Source organism: Panthera uncia, assembly GCF_023721935.1.
Source record: "Panthera uncia isolate 11264 chromosome B3 unlocalized genomic scaffold, Puncia_PCG_1.0 HiC_scaffold_1, whole genome shotgun sequence".
NCBI classification, from domain to species: Eukaryota; Metazoa; Chordata; class Mammalia; order Carnivora; family Felidae; genus Panthera; species Panthera uncia.
This window is the reverse complement of record NW_026057582.1, coordinates 84,293,554-84,309,403: the sequence shown is the minus strand read 5'-3', so window position 1 is coordinate 84,309,403 and position 15,850 is coordinate 84,293,554. Positions and strand designations below refer to the sequence as shown.

The following is a 15,850-nucleotide window of genomic DNA, read 5'->3' as shown; positions in this document are numbered from 1 at the left end:
CATTTGTTGAAAAGGCAGTTCTTTCCCCACTGAATTGTCTTGACACCCTCACTGAAAAATCAGCTATCTGTGAACACAAGGGTGTCTATCTGTGCTCCTTTCATTGATCTGTTTGTCTATCCTGATGTTATACCACACTGTTTTGATGGCTGTAGTATGTAGTCCATTTTGAAATCAGCAATTGTGAGCCTTCCAACTTTGTTGGGCATGAATAAGGGTTAAGTAACTTAAACTCAAAAGTGCAAAGCCAGCACTGGAACTGGAGATTTCCTTTTCTTTTCTTTTCTTTTCTTTTCTTTTCTTTTCTTTTCTTTTCTTTTCTTTCTTTCTTTCTTTCTTTCTTTCTTTCTTTCTTAATGCTTACTTATTTCTGAGAGAGAGAAAGAGAGAGAATGAGTGGGGGAGGAAGAAATACTTCAGGAGAGAGAGGGAGACACAGAATCCTGAGCAGGCTCCAGGCTCTGAGGTGTCAGCACAGAACCTGATGCATGGCTCAAACCCATGATCCGTGAGATCATGACCTGAGCTGAAGTTGGACACTTAACCAACTGAGCCACCCAGGCGTCCCTGGAGGCTTTAAAATCAAGCCAAGCTGTCGCACCACACTGCATGTTTGGGTACTTACTTTATGGCATGTCCTACTGTACAATGAAGAATTAACCATACCTGAACAGAGGTCATGCCTTTGCTCTGGGCTACTGAGCGGTGATCTCTTCATCCCTTGAATGGCCTGCCTGACGGGAGTGTCTTTGTTTGCCTGGGAATCTGGCCGCTGCACAGCCTCATAGTGTGATTTGTGATGGGGACTCTGGAACAGTCGGTATTAGTTGCTGCCTCCAGAAGAACTGGGACTAAAGCCATGAGCCTGACAGACCAGTGGGGTTGGAGACCAAAGTCAGCCACATGGGCAGTATGTGATCAAGCCCCAGGAAAAACTCTGCACAAAGGCTCAGGTGAATCTCCCTAGTTGGTAATATTCTGTGGGTATTGTCACACACTGTGGTGGATGAGGGCAACACCGTCGGGTCCGTGACTGTGTGGGGAGGGCATGACTGGGAGCTCCGTGTTTAAACCTCTCCTAGACTCTGCCGTGTGCATCTCTCCCTCTGGCTGGCTTCAGTCTGTACCCCCTCACTGTCAAATAAACGGTAATTGTAAGTAGAGATCTTTACTGAGTTCTGTGAGTCATTCTAGCCAATTATCAAAGCTGAGGTGCTGGGGACCCTGGAATTGGTAGCCAGCTGATCTGAAGTGAGGGTCATCCCGGGACCCCTGAACTTCCAGCTGGTGTCACGAGGGCTCTCTTGTAAAGGGGATGTTCCCTCAAGCTGCAGTTTGGTAACTCCCTTGCGAGTGGGGTTGGAAGTCCCGGGCAGACTCAGCAGTCTGGAGGACTCTTCCCTCAACCTTGCAGTTTGACTGACTCAGGGCACCTATGTTCTGGGGACTGACAGGGGCCCAAGTAGGAAAAAAAAAAAAAAAGAAGAAGAAAGAAAGAAAGACTTATTCCATTTGGGGAGCTTTCGCTAAAGCCAGAGAGAGCCAGAGTTCTGTGCGCCCCAGAGCCGGCTGGACTGAGGCTCAAGGCCACCCCTGATGCATGAGTGTGCATGTGTGCATGTGAGCAGGTTTGTCTCCCACTGCCACCGCCCCCCAACTAGCTGCTGTTACCCCAGGCTCCCTGATTACCTGAGGTCTCAGCCCCATCCTGATCCGAGTGAGGCCTACAACTCAGGCAGCTGTCAGGCCCACCCACAGTCTCCATGTGGATTGTACAAGGCTCTTTCTGCAGCCTGTGGGCCCCTCCTGGGCAAGGCCCAGACCCAGGGCTTGTCTCAGGGACAGGAAGGCCCTCCAAGCTGCCTCGTCACTGCTCCTGGGTCTGTGCTGGCAATCTGCTCTCTGACCAACACGGCTTGTGGCAGTGGGGATGCAAAGAGTGAACTGAAGGATATTTTATTTTCCTGTTAAATTTGATTTAACAAGGTATAGACCAAATGAGAATAATAGTATAAAAGTAATTGCTTGATAAAATTCAACACAAATGCAAGATTTATGAAAAGCTCTTAATATGTTAGGAATGGAAGGGCATTTACTTAACCAGATATAGAGTATCCGTGATGATTAATTCTATGTCAGCTTGGCTGGGCCACAATGCCCCAATAGTTAGTCAAACGGTATTCTAGATGTTTCTGTGAAAGTGTTTTGGGGATGAGATTAACATTTAAATCAGTGGACTTGAGTGAAGCAGATTACTCTCCACAACATGGATGAGCCTCATCTAATCAAATAAAGGCCTTAATAGGACAGAGACTGACCTACCATAGCAAGAGGGAAAGCTGCTGGCAGACTGCATTTGGACCCCTTGCAACTCTTCCCTGAGTCGCCAGTCTGCCAACCTTCCCTACAGATTTTGGACTCACCAAGCCTCCACGATTGTGTGAGCCAATTCCTTACAGTAAATCAATCAATCTCTCTCTTCCCCTCTCCCTTCCCCTTCCTCCTTCTCTTTCTCATATATATGTTTACATATGTATCTCCTGTCAGTTCTGTTTCTCTGAATAACCCTGACTAATACAGTATCTATTAGAAAGAAAAAAACTGCCCTGTCATCCTGAATGGTGAAATCTTAGACTCATTTCCATACAGTTCAGGAAGACCAGGATGCCTGCCAACTCCATTTCTTGATAACTGTTTCCTGGAGCTCATTTCTGTTTCTGTGGGCTGGGAGTCCAGGCATGACGTAACTGGTTCTCTGCACTCAAGCTGTGGGCCAGGCCATCACCGGCAATCAGCTCAAGGCTCAGCTGGGGAAGGGTCTGCCTCCAAGCTGACACAGGTCAAGCCGGCAAGACTCAGGTCCCCATGGGCTGTTGGCCTGAGGCTGTCCCCTGGTTCTCTGTCACTAGGCCTGTCCACAGGGCAGGTCATAACACGGCAGCTGGCTTCATCAATATGAGCAAGCAAGGAGAACCACAGAGGGGGCCCGAGGGACATTCTAGGGAATGAAAATGACCAAACTCTGTGACAGATCAGATTCAGGGATATAAGGGCTGGGGGTGAAGATCCAAAGAAGATGCTGAAAGAGTTTGCAGCCTGAAAGAACTGTGGGTGGTGAGAAAGATGAGGAGCTTTAGACTTCTGGGCTTTGTGGTGGGCTCGGTTTGAGAAACTGTCCCGTGGTGAGTTACCTTACAGAATGTGCTCAGAACCACAGCCTGGCATTTTTGAGCATTAAACTCGGGAAATGCTCTGGAGGATGGGAGCAACAAATGCTGACCCACAAAGTTCTAAGGAAGTCCAGCTGTGGTTTCAAAAGGCACAAGGTAGCAAGGAGGAGAGTCACCAGGCTTCCAGAACCCACACAGCAGAATTCACAGGCCTGACCAGATCTCAGACCTTTTAGCTCATCACTCTTACCAAAGATAGAGAACTAACACCTGAGGATGTGATGGTGACTCGTCCAAGGTCATGTGACAAGCTCAGGACACTTACTGTTTATCTTGCGGTCATTACCCTTCTTTTAGGAATGGTACCCATTTCTTTGGGAGGCTCACCCCTCACCTCCACTCAGCCCACGAGCTTAGGACTCTCTCCCACAGCTTTCATGCCACAATGGGCCTGTGGCCTGGTCTGGCCCTCAGAACAGCGTGCTGCATTCCCCTGGCCACAGAGACTGACTTAGAGGCAAGTATGTGGCCAGCCAGAGAGACACCAAGAAACTTTTTTAGGGCTACAGAGGTGGGCACTTTCTCCCACTGGACTTGAACCTGGGCAGATGTGAGGCTGAAGTGAGTGCCACCATCTGGCCCTGAGGAGGGAAGAGCCTGTCTGAGGATGGAGGGAAGACAGGAATCAGGCTCAGAGGTAGAGACACTGTGCTGTGTCACCAGTGTCAAGTCCAAGTTTAAATCAGTCCCCTTCCTGACTGTTCACTCATTCATTCCAATGAATTCCTCCCCCGACCCAGCCACCATTTTTTGGCCTAATTTCATCTGAGTGGGGAGTTTTGTTGCCCACAGTCATGAATCCTAACTAATATACAAGAAGAGAGAGTTTAATGGAGAGGAGAATGTTGGATTCAGAACCCTGAGGTGGGAGAAAAAGTAGGCCTTTGCTTCTAGGCAATCAATGAAGACTTTTAGGATCAGGTATATTCCCTAGAGTAACCCATGCACACATGCCCAGGACACATATATGAGACTGTGGCAGCACTATTTATGGCACCAAAAAGCTAAATCCAAATGGCCATCAATAGGGGAATGGATAAATAAGTCAAACAGTAGAATACTATACAGCAAGGAAAAGTAACAAACTATGGCTTTGCACATTGACGTGGATGAATCTCAAAAACGCGACGTAGAGTGAAAAAAGAAAGTACGATACATTTGGATTAGTACCCAAATATCGAAAACTTGGCAGTATATTACTTAGGGGATATATACATCCGTAGTACACATACAACAAGAGTTGGGAAAATGACAAACACAAATTCGGATTAGTTGTTATGCTTACAGGGAAGTTATGATTACACAGAGACACACAGGAGCTTTAAAAACGTTGGCAATATACTGTGTCTCCAGCTGGAGTGGTAGGGGTGGTGAGTACTTGGGCATATGTGTTTTATGACTTTTGACATCAAATATGTGAGTGTGCATGATATGTATTCTTTTGTATTATGAAACATTTCATAATAAAAATAAATAGAAGAGCCAAGATCAATATCCGGGATGCCATCACAGCAGCCAACAGGAAGGTGTTTCCACACCTGATCTGGCAGCTCACGAGCTGAACATTTCTAAATGTTTGCATTTTCTTATTTAATTCTCACACTATCCCCATGAGGTAGGTACTGTTCTGAGAAGTTGTGGGGTGAGAGGTAGGTACTGTGTAGGTTGGGAGGTAGTGAGTCCATGAAATAACTTGACCAAGGCTACAGAGCCAGCAAGAGAGGTAGAGCCAGGATTGGAACCCAGGACTCCTGCAGAAACCACATGCTGGGCCACCCGTGTACTGCCAAAGCCCATCCTTGGAGGCTGAACAAGCCCCCCATAATTCTCATTCCCAGTGCTGAGCTCTAGTAGCTACTGGATTGGCAGACATGTCACAAACCAGGAGGCCTAAAGAATGTCTCATCTCCCCACAGGCTCTAGAACAGCTGAATCTGTGTTGCAATTTGGGTCCAAATTGCCCAGGACTGGAAGGGAAAGTCACCCTGCTTGAGACTGAGGGAGTTCCTGGGACCTGGGAACTTCAGTGCAAAAATGTGGAAAATCCAAGCATACCAGGAAAGGTTTGTCATCCTAACACCTGGTCATGAGCAGTAAGCAGGACAGAGGACAGGCTGAGCTGACATTGTGCTGATACAGGGAGCTGGAGAAAACACCACATGACTCTTGACCTTTAGGTGTATTAACCCATCCACTAGTACAACATGACCCAATAAATGTCTTAAGGCTCTACTGATAGAAAAATGTGTCCCCCTTGTGTAAATGGACAAGAGAAAGCGGGAGTGCGTGTCCCTCCCTCATCAGCAGAGAGAGATGTGGGAAGAAGAGCTAGAAGCATTTGCCTCCCGCCCGAGAGCCACAGAAGGAAGCACAGGCTCTTCTCCAGCTCCAGCCCTCCTTAGGGAAGGGTCCGGTCTAGAGGGAATGACCCTTGAGTGAGCCATGAACAGCGAGGCGCCTCCCATTGTAGAAGGCGTTAGAGACCAGGATTGTGGGAAAGCTCTGGAGTCTTGAGAGGATTATTGAATTTCTGTTAGTCTGTTTTCTCAACTCTAAAAGGAGACAATAACCACGTCATAGCCTTGCTGTAAGGATTACACAGAACACTGTATGTGATGAAGTTGCTCTAATATCTGACACACAGGTACTCGATAAATGAGAGTTGTTATTTTTAATGTTTTATCATTATTTTCGACACGGATCTGTATCCTGATTGTGAGATTAAGACGGAGCAGTTTTATTTATATAAATGTCTCTGGTTCAAGTCAAAATTACATCCTGGGTTGTGACGCTTGATACAATGCTTGGTTTGAAAAGCAGACAATTAACTTCTAAGAGGTATGGTTACAGTTCAGGCAGCCACCACCAGGGGACTTCGTTGCCCGATGACAAAAAAAATTAAAAAATAAAAAAAAATAAAAATAAAAATTCTCTGCTGTCCTCTATACTGTTTTCAAGCCCAAAGCATAAGAGACTGTTAAAAACTGAGAACAAACTGAGGGTTGATGGGGGGTGGGAGGGAGGGGAGGGTGGGTGATGGGTATTGAAGAGGGCACCTGTTGGGATGAGCACTGGGTGTTGTATGGAAACCAATTTGACAATAAATTTCATATATTAAAAAAAATAATAATAATAAAAAATAAAATAAATAAAAAAATAAAAAAAATAAAAATAAAAATAAAAAGGCATGGAGTCGTAAACTGGAAAGTACACAGAGCATACTCATCACTCTGTAAACCTTTGCACAAAATATGCTTTAAAACCTTATCTTTCTAGTTACTTTTCCACGATTAACTGCCCTAGCTCAAGCCCCTTTATCTTGCCACATTTTCACAACTTACTACCCTTTGTCCAACTTAGCCTGTAAGTGTTTGGCTCTATTTCTTTAGATCTTCGTTTTTCTTGTGAGGGTTCCCTTGTACGTGTTTTTTTTTGTGTGTGTGTGTGTGTTTTAACCTATTTCAATTTGTGTTTTTCTATTGTTAATTTGTCTTTTTCTTTTTTTTTTTTTTATTCAAGTGAGTATAGTCTTGGCTTCAGGAGTAGAACCCAGTGATTCACTCATCTCTTACATATGACACCCAGTACTCATCCCGAAAAATGCCCTCCTTAATGGCCATCACCCACACCACCCACCTCCCCTCTAGTAGCCTTGGATTTGTTCTGGAGCTCCAGCCAAGAATTTAAGACAAGTAGAGGAAAACCTCGTCCTGCCCGCCACTATAATAGGTAAATTTTCATGGCCCACCGAAAAGACTTGATTCTAATGAAAGTAAATAGAAAACCAGCTCAATATTATTCTATTGAAAAATCGATCAAGAAATTAAATTGGTTTGATTGAATTTGCTCAGAAAAGTACTTTTTTCCCTTTCTTATTTAAAACGTTAAATTTACATAAATGTATGTATTATTATGTAAACTTAAAAATACATTCCCATTATAAGCAACTGGAACAGGACAGGGATATAAGCCTCCCCTCCCCTTCTCTGATTTCCATTTCCCACTCCTATTATCAATTTGAGGCTTTTTTTCATAAAACATTTTCTTTTCTTTTTTTAAAAGTGTTTATTTATATATTTTGAGAGAGAGAGAGAGAAAGAAAGAGAGGGGGATAGTGCATGAGCAAGCATGAGCCAGGGAGGGGCAGAGAGAGGGGAAGAGAAAAAATCCCAAGCAGGCTCTGTGCTGTCTGCACATAGCCCCACACTGGGGCTAGATCCCACGTACTGTGAGATCATGACCTGAGCCGAAATCAAGAGTTGGAGGCACAACAGACTGAGCGACCCAGGTGCCCCTCATAAAGCATTTTCTAGAAAAAAAATTCATCAACACTAGTATACTTCTCATTAAGATGCTTATATTTAACAGAACGAAGTCAAAACTTCCTCCACATTGTAAAGCAGATGCATGTTAAGGCCACACAGCGGGGCCACATGTGTTGTCCCTAGTAACTGCCTCAGTTTATTCTGTCACCGCTCGCCCTTAAATGCTGTTACGTCTTCGAATCATCTTCCACTTTCCCATTGTGTCCTTTCTCATCAGCATTTATCAAGTCCCTGTCCTGGGCGGCACACTTTGCCCAAACACACTCCTTTCCTTACATGAGGGAGAAGGCCACACAGGCGGAAATGAGCACAGCAAGACCAGCTGTAATGGGTGGGGGCGGGGAGCCGTTATAAATATTTAATTGTGTATATAGTTAAGTTTAGAACACATTTTCTGTTAGGAACAATGCTGATCTAAGCCATTCTGGGCCAGCACCACCAGGAACCCTGGGCCACGCTGCAGCTCAGGGGAATGGGACCTTCTGCAGGACTGGTGGGGAGGGGGCCCAGGGGCCCTCAGGGGTTTCTGGACACAAGCTGCCAGGGCAAGACCATGTGTTTTGGCTGAGGTTGAAGTTCGTTTGCTTGCCTTTTATTTGTAACATGTAGGAGGTGGATTTTGCAGGGGACTAAGCAAGGGAAGCCTGGAGACATTCTTTATAAAGATTTCTTTTTATTTATTTACTTATTTTTGTATAGAGAGAGAAAGTGCAAGTTGAGGAGGGATAGAGAATCCCAAGCAGGCTCGGCGCTGTCAGCAAAGAGCCTGATGGGGGGCTCAAACTCACAAACGGTGAGATCATGACCTGAGCTGATGTCGGACGCTTACCCGACTGAGGCACCCAGGTGCCTGTTACAAACACTTCTAAAAGAAAAACACATCCAGATACTCCCTGACACAGATCTGGGAAAGGTGTGAGGGCTCCTCTGGTCTGCTCACCAGGGTGGGGAGGGCGAGCCCCACCAGCACTAATGCCCCAGAGGGTCTGGAGGGAGGGGCTCCAGGACTCAAGTATAAGCCACCATAGGGGCTGGCAGTTTCAACTACTGTGACACTAGGGACACTGCCCAGTCACCTTCTGATTCGTTTCTTTTTTTTTGCCAGTTTTATTGAGATACGATTGACAAATAAAAATTATATATACTTAGGTTGTTCTAGGTTATTATTATTCTTTTTAACATTTATTTATTTTTGAGACAGAGAGAGAGAGAGCATGAACAGGGGAGGGTCAGAGGAAGAGGGAGACATAGAATCTGAAACAGGCTCCAGGCTCTGAGCTGTCAGCACAGAGCCCAACGCGGGGCTCGAACCCACAGACCACGAGATCATGACCTGAGCTGAAGTCGGACGCTTAACCGACTGAGCCACCCAGGCGCCCCTCAAGGTTATTATTAAAAGGTGTACAATGTGCTGCTGAGGATCTGGTGTTGTCTTCCCTGATTAACATCCATCCTCCCTGGTGGACAGGGGAGGAAGGACACCTTTGTAAATGTATGTCCTGCTTTTAGGCAAACAAGGGGAGGGCAGAGAGCTTTTCCTGTATCTGCTTCTCCTCACTTGCCTTTCAGCTTGAAATAATCCTCATGCCATGTGGCAGATTTGGGGTGGGGAGAGGTGGGTGCAAATTGTGCTACTCTTCAGCACAGACAGAAAAGTGACACTTTACACACGACTTTAGTCAGTTGGACTGTGGTCTGGCCGCTGCTGGGTTTCTTTCCTTTTTTTTTTTCTTTAATGTTTATTTTTGAGAAAGAGAGACAGTGTGAGCGGGGGAGGGGCAGAGAGAGAGGGAGACACAGCCCGAAGCAGGCTCCAAGCTCTGAGCTGTCAGCACAGAGCCTGACGCAGGGCTCAAACTCATGACCTGAGCCGAAGTCAGACACTCAACCAACTGAGCCACCCAGGCACCCCTGCTGCTGGGTTTCTGATAGTGCTGCTTAGGCCAGAGACAGTCTCCACTGGAAAACCATGGCCTCGGAAAAGAGAGACTTGAAACGGGGGAGCTCATGGGGTGTCCCAACTAGAGAGGATGCTGGATCACTGAGAGCCAACACACAGAGAGATGAAAAGACACACATTTTGAATGTACATTCAATTTTTTTAGAGAAAAAGAGAGAGTGTGTGAGTGGGGGAGGGGCAGAGAAAGAGAGAGAATCCTAAGCACCGCAAAGCCTGAATGACCACTACCCTGGTCATGACCTGAGCTGAAATCAAGAGTCCAGCGTTCAACCAACTGAGCCACCCAGGCACCCCTTGAATGTACATTTTATTTTACTTTTTTAAATTTATTTGAGAGAGAAAGAGAGAGAACGAGCAGGGGAGGGGCAGAGAGAAAGGGGGACAGAGGATCTGAAACGGGTTCTGCAAGGACAGTAGAGAGCCCAGTTCAGGGCTCGAACCCATGAACTGTGAGATCATGACTTGAGCCGAAGGCAGACGCTTAACCAAATGAACCCCTGAATGTACATTTTAAAGCACTTGTAAACAGAACATACCAAGGGTTTGGGTTTTGTTTTTAGTTTAGTGTTTTTATTTTTACCACGGAGCTATGATGCATTCTCTTTCAGCTGCCAGAGACAGCATCTGTATTAAATCAAAGAAAGAGCTCAAACGAGAGACAGATTAAATTATTAAATTCTCTTCTGGGCTGTACCCCCCTCCGTCAGCCCTGAACACCAGGCCAGGTATCTATTTTCGGGGCTCAATAAAGAGATGCAGGGGTATCAGCCAAGAGCCAGGGAGTGACTTCGCCTCCATCAGGGGCCAGACAGCCTCGGCCACTTCACCTCCAGCCCTGCCTCCTCCTGGCCTCCCCACTGACATATTGAGTTTCACAACGTTAAAAATAGCTGCTGAGCTGTGAGAAGCTATCTCTGAGCCTGGATCCGAGCTCAGAAAGGCAGGCCTCCCTTAACCAAGAGCCGCCTTAGGTGAGCGTAATTTTAGCTCCCTCCAGACTTTTCACACAGCACAAGAACAGTCTCTTCGCCAAAATAGGTCCGGAGTGGTTGAAATATTCACAGAAATGTGGGATTCTTTTAGCTAAGCCCTGACTTCTTTCACCTCCTTAATAATTCACCAGGCTCATTTATCTTCGGGAGGAATCCAATGGCATTTCTTCCACGTTCTTGCAAAACTCCCTTCAAATTTCCTGAGGATGTTCAGACACCTCGCCGTGAAGGACTAGCCCCACCTCCACACAGCCTGTGCTGAGCCCCAGTGAAGGGGACACTGCCTTAATGACTCTCCAGAGCTCGGAAGGCTGTCCTGGCCTGGGAACTGATGTGTTTGCCCCACAGGAGCTACAGGGGGCTGAAGAGAGTAGGTCAGAAAGAAATGTCAGTGAGTTTGAGCACACACAGGACCTGGAAACTCCCAGTCTCCCACCTCTGCTTCCCACGGCCCTTGGGGGCTCTCAGGTATGTCTGCGTTCCTGGCTAGAAGGTTCTTAGCTCCTTAAATTTTACCCCGACTTTGCTGGCTCCGAATAAGATCACCTGCATCACCATAGAGTTAAGAAGCTGTATTTTTGTTGATTTCCTTCTTTCCCAGAGGAATCCCTTCACCCCCACCCCCCTCACCTGTCCTCACCTGCCTCCTTGACCCCAAGAGCTGTTAACTAAAACAACTACACCTGTTACGGAGTGCATTCCAAGTGCCTGACGCTCTGCGGGGGAGGGATTAGCATTTCTGTTTGTTGATGAGACCGAGGCTCAGCGGGATTGAGGTCACACACCTCGTCAGTCCAAGGGAGACCTGAGCTGGAAGATATTTCTATTAATACGATCCCGAGGAGAGTGGACAAGGACCTAGCAGGGTGTCTGACACAGAGTAGGTGCTCAGACCGCACAATTAGCACCGTGGCAGAGCAGGGTCATAAATGTTGGGGAGAATGTGTAGATTTGGCCTTCCTGAGGAGCCCCACCTATCGGCTAGTGAAGAGAAAACCTTGAATAAGTAAGTCCCGTTGGTAATTTAGTGGGCTACAAAAATTGAACAGTGTCTGTAGGTAATTCTCAGTGGATCCAGATCTGCCCACCAGCTTCTACTCTGGGTGAGTGTGTGAGCTTCCTGCAGAGGCTCAGTGACTGGAGAGGAGTCAAGGTTCTTGTATCCTTCTGGCAGCTACATTCTCGGCAATGGTGCCAGGCTGACTTCTGCAGCCATAAGCCTCTTCCTCCTGTGGGCCTGCATCTCGCTCATAAGGAGCATTGGTCTCTTTGCCTCCTATAGGCCTTTCTGTCTCTGCCTCACCCTCTTTCTGGCCCCAGCTTGGTGGGTCCATCCTGGGCCTTGACCCTGGGGTCACTTGCCTGGCCCCGATAGGCCCCATATCATAGCTGTGGTTGTCAACCAGCTTCCACCACGCAAGGCGACTGAGGGCTGCTGGGGGGATGACCAATCCTCCCAATCCTCCCAAGCATACCACTCTACCTCTTGACCAGGCTGACTGCCCCATACAATCACCAGGATCCCTGCCAGTGACTCCTCTCAGAGTCACAAGTGAAGAGTGGTCAAGGCTCCCACCCTAGTGTTTCCCTCAACCTCCCTGCCCCACACCCTTCCCACCATTCCTGTAACCCTTCAGTCCTTGGGGAGCACCCACCAGTCTTCAAATAGCTCCTCATCTGCCCCCCGTTCTAGTCCTTGAAGGGTTTCCCTCTAGGACCACCATATGGATTAGACCTTTGTCTTTCTAGATCCCCATTAGAGGCCAGCATTACTAGGTAGTACATTGTCATCCAACAATACTTCAGCAAAAATCAGTTTATCAGACTAGCTTTGAATCAGTTTTCAGAGTCACCACTTCCTGCACTGGATTCTTAGGTAACTCTTCCTGTGGCTTGTTACGCCAAGTCTCACTTGTTAGCCAGTGAGACTGGAAGAAGCCAAGGAGGAGGTGGTGTCCTGGGAGCCCAGAGACTTTCTCTATAAATGTCCCACGCTATCATCAGAGTAGGTTATCAGTAAAAAGCACAAATTTTGTGCCACGTATTCATGTCTTGTCTGGCCTAGACCTGGAGCATTGAGAAATGGGCCACTGCCTGGCCAGCTGGCTGGCTGCTGGCCTAGGAGCCCACACAGCTCTCGTTATCTCTGACATCAAGGCTGATACCTCCTGGCTCCAGAGGCCTGGCGAAATCAGGCCCCACCCCTGCTGCTTCCCTGCTCCTGTCACATGCCCTGTGGCCCCGTGCCCACCCTTCTCTCCTGGCAGGGCTCACTGACTCGGTGCCGCCCGGTGCCGCCTACCTGGCATGAGGCAAGCTCATTCCCAGCTCTTCTCCTGGATTCTGCAGCTTCCCCTCCTGGAATGTCTCCCTTCCATCCTCCTGCTGCCTTTCCTTTCAGGCCCAGCTCAGGGCTCAGTTCTCCAGTCTCTCCCCACCTGCCCTCTACTCTGCTACTTGGTGGATCGCCCTTCAGGACCACCTCTATGGTTACACCTTTCCTGGCCAGGTGACTGAAGCCCACTGGACGCCTCTGCTCCGCCCTTCATATCTAATCCATCTTCCTACCGTGTAGGGTCTGCCTCGAAATCCCTCTAGCATCTCACCACTTCTGTCCATCTCTGCCCCTCACCCTGGCCCAAGGCACCATTTCCCATCTGAACCACCGCAGCTCACCTTCCCACCTCTAGTCTTGTCCCCTCCATTCCCCACACGGTAGCCAGTGATTTCCTTCACATCACTTCTCTGCTTAACATCCGTCAGTGGCATCCAATCCCTCAGGATAAAATACCAAATCCTTACCAAGTCTTTCAAGGCCTCATGTGATTCAGCCAACTGCCCACCTTCCCAGACATTTCTCACCCAATCACTCCCTACTTACGATGCTCCAGACACACATGTTCAGCTCCTAGATGCGCCAGCTTTTACCACCTCTCAGCACCTTGCACGTGCTGTGCCTGCAGCCCACACGGGACGAACTCTGATCTGCCTTTAGGTTTACCTTAAAGACTGTTTCCTCCAGTGGGGCACCTGGGTGGCTCAGTCAGTTAAGCATCCGACTTCGGCTCAGGTCATGACCTTGCGGTTTGTGAGTTTGAGCCCCGCATCAGGCTCTGTGCTGACAGCTCAGGGCCTGGAGCCTGTTTCAGATCCTATGTCTCCCTCTCTCTTTGCCCCTCCCTAGCTTGTGCTCTCGGTCTCTCTCTGTGTCTCAAAATTGAATAAATGTGAAGAAAAAAAAAAAGGCTGCTTACTCCAAGAGGTCATTCCTGACTCTTTCCACAATCAAAATCACGTACCGTCTGCTGGTGTCTTTTTTTTTTTTTTAAGTTTCTTAGAGAGCAAGTGGAGTAGGGGTAGAGAGAGAGGGAAAGAGAGAATCCTAAGCAGGCTCTGCATTGTCAACACAGACCCTGATGTGTGGCTCGAACTCATGAACCGTGAGATCATGACCTGAGCTGAAATCAAGACTCGGACACAGGGGCACCTGGGTGGTTCAGTTGGTTAAGCATCCGACTTCGGCTCAGGTCGTGATCTCGCTGTTCATGAGTCCAAGCCCTGCATCGGGGTCTGTGCTGACAGCTCAGAGCCTGGAGCCTGCTTCAGATTCTGTGTCTCCCTCTCTCTCCCCTCTCCCGCTCGCACTCTGTCTCTCTCTCTCTCTCTCTCAAAAATAAACATTAAAAAAAAAAGTCAGATGCCTAACCGACTAAGCTACTCAGGCACCCCACTTCTAGTGTCTTTTATAGCACCCTGTGCTGTTCCTTGATCAGACTTATCACAATTTATAACTATAAATTCCTTTCTACTTTCTTGCTCATTGCCTAGCAACTGTACATCACGGAAGAGCAGGTGCCGCATCTGTTTTGACACCCAGAACCTACAGCATGGCACCTAGCACTAATAGGTGCTTAAAGCACATTGCCGTCAATGAACACAGCTTTCTTTGACTTCTCCAGCTCCAACTGATCTGTAGGTTCTTTGCCTTCCAGGTGCACTTATAGCTGGTTCTTCCCAATTTATTTGTTTCATAGCAAACGCAATAAAAATAGCAATAGCCATAATTCGTTGAGGTTTATGACATGCCAGACTCTGCGTGCCATGTATGCATACGTGCGTGTGCGTTTCTTGACAACAATCCTGCGAAATAGGTACTATTAACATCACTTTACAGGTCATGAAAATGAGTCTCAGAGAGATAAAGTAATTGCCTAATGCTACCCAACTAGTCAGTGTCACAGCCAAGATGCAGATTCAAGCCTCTCTGACTCCAAAACTCTTCTTTCCTCTACATTTGTCTGTTGGTGTTGTCTCTAGCTGGCCTGTGAAATTTTGTTGCTGTTGTATTTTGTCAGTGGCCTCTTTGCTTTGTGGTGGTGGTTGTTGTTTGTTTGATGGCTGGTTTGGTTTGGTTCTGGTATCTTCCACTTCTACATTGCAGGTGCTATGTTAATACCTGCTACTTATGAGGGTGTGTCGGTGGGCAGGTGAGAGCTGTGCAGGACAAAAGTTCTGTATTTCTGTCAAAGTCGCCCTGCAAGGTGAGTGCTAGGGCTGGGTATAAGGACGGTGGAATGGATGGCCACCCATAGACCTTGACCTATGGGGGCCCAAAGGTCCACTTTCCCCTAATATCTCCCCCACCAGGCCAGGCTGGCCCTGCCCCTCCCTCCCCTCTCTTCCTAGTGAAATTCTCACCACTGGAGTTGCTTATATGCGTGACTGTCAGAAGGCCTCTCCCATAGGCTTGTCAAGTAGCTGCAGGGATTAACAAACTGTCCCCTGGATCTAGGGCAAGGCTGGATAGGGAGTAACAGAATCTCAAAGCTGAAACAGACCATCTAGATTCTAGAGCAATCTCCTGCACAGCAGAGGAATCTCCTCTGTGCAAGTACCCCTTGGATAATTCCAGCAATGGAAATTTAATACTTCCCATATGACTAAGTTCTTACTTACACTGAGGTCAAGTCTACCCACCCACAAAGGCCCATTTCCACCATCAGGCGTGACACATCAATGCAATCCTTTTCTCTAATTGATAGTTCTTTTCATACCCTGAGTCAGTTTCCATATTCAGCAGTTTCAGGACCCTGCTGTCCTGGGCTCCACTATCTGCTTCGGTTAAGTTTTCCATGAGCCATGGCTTTGCTCTCTGCCTTATCCCTTGGTGGATGTCCCAGCTGGGGGAAAGAGGAGGATCCAGATGGTGAGGTGGGAGGAGGAGGAGAGGGCCTCTGAGCACTTGAAGAAAAATTCCTCCCCCGAACAGACCTGCCTGACTCTGTCCTTACTCAGTGCTTCCTGTTGCTCTCAGAGAATATGCATAAAAGAATATACCTATGT

At 47.6% G+C, this 15,850-nt stretch overlaps 1 protein-coding gene across 1 annotated transcript in view; it reads left to right on the top strand.

Moving 5' to 3' along the window:
• Window positions 1-10,413: 10,413 nt before the first annotated feature.
• Window positions 10,414-15,850, top strand: part of PLA2G4E (phospholipase A2 group IVE) — a 56,078-nt gene continuing 50,641 nt past the window's right edge. The window contains exon 1 of the mRNA XM_049613428.1: window positions 10,414-10,975. Coding sequence (XP_049469385.1) covers window positions 10,796-10,975 — 180 coding nt within the window. The 5' untranslated portion in view covers window positions 10,414-10,795. The remainder of the gene's footprint in view (window positions 10,976-15,850) is intronic.